Below are 5173 nucleotides of genomic sequence, written 5' to 3' on the forward strand. Positions count from 1 at the left end.
AAAAAGTTACTGGCTGTTAGAGATGTTTGGAAAGGTAGTAACATTTCACTGTACTGACTTCAAATTTCCCTTCTGCAAAATGGAGGAATGGACTAACCACTCTGTGGTTTTACTGGAGACGCCAGGCGATCCATCTAAGGAAGGGAGAAGCTAGCGAGCTTTAGTCATATCCCCACGGTGTCTCTTTCCTAGAGAAATCAACAAATGGACCTAATGGGCCATACAGAAAAAGCATATACCCAGAGGTCCTAGGGGCGGGGCAGGAGCGGGGCTGAAGGGCTTGACACATGGGGACAGAACGCAGCATGAGTATGACTCAGAACCTCACAGGTTACCACTGAGTACTTCCTGCTCTACTACTGACCATTCCCAGCTTCTTGGGTCTCCTTGGGTCTTAGGTAAGGCAAGAGCACAGACCTCGACATGGGGGACTTGAGTGAGGTGCAGGAAACAGACAGGCAGAAAGAAGCAGGGTAAAGCAGCAGAGGCTGTAACTTCACTTTATTTGTTTCCTTCAGACACAAACCATTCCAACAACAACAGAGCAGAGCAAGAAGAGCGCAGGTCAAGTGTTCATGCACGCAGCCCGGGCTCTTCCAGTCTTTGCTTTCTCTGCTGACCCCTGGGGAGCTCTGGCGGCTGAGCATCTGCTGAGGTTGCTTCATCCAGAGCTGCTGAGTTCTCATGCCCTAGCCAGAGGCTCTGAAGACTGCTGCCGGCTTGTGTCCTCTAGTTCCTTTTTTTTTTTCTTTTTCTTTTTGGAGACAGGGTCTCACTATGTAGCCCTAGGTGGCCTGAAACTTGCTAGGTAGACCGGGCTAGCCTTGAACGTAAAGAGATCCATCTGCCTCTGCCTCTGGAGTGCTGGGATAAAAAGTATGCACCACCATGCCTGGCAGTCCTGGAACNCCTACCCGTTGGCCACCATGACATTAGGTAGGAAAGCAGACTGAATCTCTCTCTGGCGGCTGAGGGTCTCACTGATGAACTGAACCAGCACATGTTCTACACCTTCTGTGCTGTAGGAAGAGAATTCAGAGCTGCTTCCAAGGCTTTGACACTGTGTGCAGGGCTAGAGGCCAATGGTATAGGAGCGGCCAGTAGGGTTGTGAATAGAAGAACAGACAGGGGCCGTCACCGCCCACTCGTACCACACTTTCTTGGAATTGCTGCATCGCCAGAAACGCACACAGATGTTCTGGCCTTCGTGCACCGTGATGGGCTGCTGTAATAGGAAAGACACAGGCAGCTTGACTGAGGAATTGTACTTGGCAATGATGGTGGGACAGAGAGAGATTAGACAATAAACAGCCAAGTGTGGGGACAAACCTATAACCCAACACCCAGGAGGCTGAGGCAGGAAGCTCAGGATTTCAAAGCCAGCTTGAACTATAATTCCAAACTCTTTCTCAAAAACCAAACAAAAGATAAATACAACAAAATATTCTGACCCTTGGGGGCTGGAAAGATGGCTCAGTGGTTAAGAGCTCTGATTGCTCTTTCAGAGGTCCTGAGTTCAAATCCCAGCAACCACATGGTGGCTCACAACCATCTGTAATTAAATCAGACACCCTCTTCTGGGGCGTCTGAAGACAGCTACAGTGTACTTACGTATAATAAATAAATAAATTTAAAATATATATATTCCGACCCTCATAAAAGTTACCTATCCTGTCAAAAATATGGAACCCCCAGACAGTGACAAGGACACAGTAAACACTGTGACCATGTACAGGGAGGGAGCCATGAAAGCACTCAAGAGGAAGCCGGCCTATTCTTGGAGGTCAGGAAAATGGCCTGATGGTAGAGGAAGCTCACAGGCAAAGCAGAGAGGACTGAAAGCCAATCCACCAAGCCAGCTCTCACCTGAGGGCAGTGGGAAGGCATTGAGGGGCTTAGATAGAAAGGCAAACTCAAATAATGTAAAATTCATCCCTCTTCCAGGTAAAGACTGGACAAGAGTGGCTGGAGATGTGGGGAGTCCATGTAGCTTACTTGGGTAACCCCAAGAAGACTGCAGAGCAAGTAACAGGACAGAACATGGGTCACAGCCAACTAGCTGAGGGACAGGAGCAGAACACCACTGGCACAAGCTGTCCCTCGACCCACTGTCTTAGAGGTGACTCCTACCTTAATGGGGAAGAAGATGGGGAACCATGAGAACATCCCAGGAGAGTGAGTCTCTGGGCGGATACCTGTGGAGACAAAGTAATGAAACCTTGAGGGCTCCCTGTTGCCTCTTCCCTACATTGAGAAGAGTCTCTTCTGTGGTCATAAAAATGAAGAACCAAAGACTTCTACACCTGGACTCTGGCTGTGCTGGATTGGGGCTGGCAGTAACCTCAGCTAGTATTCAGCTAACAAGCCACGGAGGGACAGAGAAGAAGCTTTGTGAAACAGCCCCCAAGAACATGCAGACTGAACCAGAGTCACCAATGCTAATGCGCTCATACACTGTCCCAGACACTCACTCAGAGTGATGTCCCGGAAAAGCACAGTCTCAAAGTAGCCTGCAAAGCCATGAAGCACCGTGTTCACCTCCACAGGAAACTCCAAGGTACAGTAGCGGTTATTGTCAATCATAGGATCTGTCAGGAAAGACGGTGGATGGATGACAAGGGGCCAAAAACCCTGAGTGACTCGGCAAACTTGAATAAGCTCTAGCACTGGAGGGCCAGAGCCGCAGACTCGGGGAGCTCCGTCAGAAGAGCCATGCGTGAACCTACCTCGGTTGGGATGGCTGAAGGTAAAGCAGGGCTTAGGAGCAGAGAGCTGGTGGAAGTTGTGCAACCGAACCACATAAGGCATCTCAAACTGTGCCTGTCCAGGGAGACAACAACAACTTCAGGAGATAGATAGAGAACGCTGGGGCTCCACACCAAAGAAACAAACAAAAACACCGCCTTCCTTCAACCACCTTCTTCACCCCCGCTTCTCTTCTACCTTCATCGGCTCTAGAGGAAGACAGTAGAGAAGACTAAAGAACAGCCCCTCCTAGAAAAGCAGCTCTTTACCTCAGGATCACGGTCCTTTTCCCGACAGGCACGGACCTCGTTGTACAGCTTAGAGGAGGAAATGGGAGCCAGGAAGGAGGTGTATTCTCCAGGGATGCTCACGCCATCATCTGCACAGCCACAGGGTCAAATCAGTTCCCAGAAGGAAGGAAATGGCATTTTTACAGCAGCTGAAGGCTCAAAGACCGGAACAAGCCAAGGTTGCTATGGACACGGCCGGAGCACAGGCTACTGGGTCACCAGAACCCCACTCTTACTAAGTTAGAGCCATAGGTTAAAGGTAAAAACACCAACATAGAGCCACGCACTGTATAGCAACAGAACACACTCTGGGCTATTCGAGCCCAGCTCTGTGAAAACAACAGTCCTTACACAGACTAACAGGACTATGAGGTCCCTGCTGACACAATCCTGTGGGACCACATCACACACACAGCCCGCTGCTGCCGAGCGAGTATCACTAGGCAAGGTCTGACTGCACTCTAACCCAGTGGGGATCACAGCACCCCATAAAAGTTCCCAACAAACATTAAGCCCAAGGTAGCGATCACACCCAGAGCCTCATTTCAGATAAATGCTCCACTGATACGTTCCGAGCCCACAGACCCTAGGGAATCACTAGTCTACCCACTTGCAGATCTTTTTTTGTTTTGGTTTGGTTTGGTTTGGTTTTCGAGGCAGGGTTTCTCTGTGCAGCCCTGGCTGTCCTGGAACTCACTTTGTAGACCAGGCTGGCCTTGAACTCAGAAATCCGCTTGCTTCTGCCTCCCAAGTGCTGGGATTAAAGGCATGCGCCACCACTGACCAGCTCACTTGTAGATTTTTTTGACTCTAGCAAGCAGCAGTTTGCAGCCATATGGTTTCCCCCCAACCTGGACAAACCTTTCAGGAAGTGCTGTGCTCCATCCAGACACTCAGGTGATAGCTCGTTGTCGGCAAAGGAGCCCAGAAGCTCACTGACAATGATGTCCGCTTTCTCCGGAGCCACCCATTCCCGCATGTCTGATGAGACAACTGTCACCTGGCTCCCCCATTCTTCAAACTGCCAGTTCTCTAGCCTGAAATCAGAGGGGACAGAGTAAGGAAGACTTCGGCTGGAAATAGGGACCAGGACAAGCTGCCCAGCAAGCAGGCTGCTACTCACGTCACCACAGCATTGGGGTTCTTCTCCACAGCATACAGCCTGATCCGCCGCTCAGCCTGTTTGGCTGCCCGAAGAGACGCGTTCACAAGAGGACCCCGGCCTGCACCCAGCACCATAAGTACCCTAAGGAAAGGGCTCGGTCAAACAGACTGAGCAGAGGAACAGGCAGGTACACAAGCCCCTGGAAACAAAAGGACAGTACTCACTGGACATTTGTCTCCTTTTCTTCTTCTGGTACTCGGTCTAGCAAACATTTATAAATAGCCTGAGGGGAAAGACAGAAAATCTCACAGCTGTGACCCCTTCTTTACTGATCTTACCCTGGCCCTGTGCTTTGCCATGCTGAAGCCAACACCATACCTGCTGATATTGAGAGTATTTGATGGGGTCCTTTTCAAACACTTCATATGTCTGAGATTCCAGATTGTCCATCAGAGGCTGACAGAGGAGATAGAAGAACAAGTTGGCCAGTATTTGGCAAATGGCCAAGATATCAAAAATTTCCCATTGCTTCTTGAATTTCGGTAGGACCCACCTGGACCATCTACTCTTAAGAGATATTTCTTGGCCCTATGTCTGGGTATTATTACAATTACCATTGACTTTTCAATTAAAAACATGTATGTGCGTGGATATTCTGCCTGCGTGTAAGTCTGTGCACCACATGCACAGGCAGTGCCTGGGGAGAAGGCACTGAGAGCCCCTGGTCCTCTGGAGCTGGAGTTACAGCTGGGAGCCACCATGTGAGTGCTAGGAACCAAATACAGGTCCCCAGGACAAGAAGCCCAGGCTCTGAGCTCTTGGTCATCTCTGCGGTCCCCTCTGTCACCAGTAGTGCTCTCCACACCTACCTGGAGTGGGGACTGCAGATAGTCTTCATAGCCTTTGGCAAAGAGCTCATACGCATTGGGTGGAGGGCGATTTTGGCTTAAGTATTCCAAGTATTGGAGGTAGGAACAGAACTCCTTCTCTGAGTGGTGGTTGGTTCCCGTGATGATAAACTGCACTTCCAACT

At 50.0% G+C, this 5173-nt stretch overlaps 1 protein-coding gene across 1 annotated transcript in view; it reads right to left on the minus strand.

Moving 5' to 3' along the window:
- Window positions 1-836: 836 nt before the first annotated feature.
- Prmt5 (protein arginine methyltransferase 5) overlaps window positions 837-5173 on the minus strand; it is a 9516-nt gene continuing 5179 nt past the window's right edge. Inside the window, exons 4-13 of the mRNA XM_021181851.2 lie at window positions 5010-5171; window positions 4519-4596; window positions 4365-4423; window positions 4159-4281; window positions 3897-4072; window positions 3015-3124; window positions 2727-2820; window positions 2472-2588; window positions 2131-2195; window positions 837-1225 (exon numbers count right to left, since the gene is read on the minus strand). Of these exons, the coding sequence (XP_021037510.1) occupies window positions 1073-1225; window positions 2131-2195; window positions 2472-2588; window positions 2727-2820; window positions 3015-3124; window positions 3897-4072; window positions 4159-4281; window positions 4365-4423; window positions 4519-4596; window positions 5010-5171 (1137 nt within the window). The 3' untranslated portion in view covers window positions 837-1072. The remainder of the gene's footprint in view (window positions 1226-2130; window positions 2196-2471; window positions 2589-2726; window positions 2821-3014; window positions 3125-3896; window positions 4073-4158; window positions 4282-4364; window positions 4424-4518; window positions 4597-5009; window positions 5172-5173) is intronic.

Source organism: Mus caroli, chromosome 14, assembly GCF_900094665.2.
Source record: "Mus caroli chromosome 14, CAROLI_EIJ_v1.1, whole genome shotgun sequence".
In the NCBI taxonomy this organism is placed as follows: domain Eukaryota; kingdom Metazoa; phylum Chordata; class Mammalia; order Rodentia; family Muridae; genus Mus; species Mus caroli.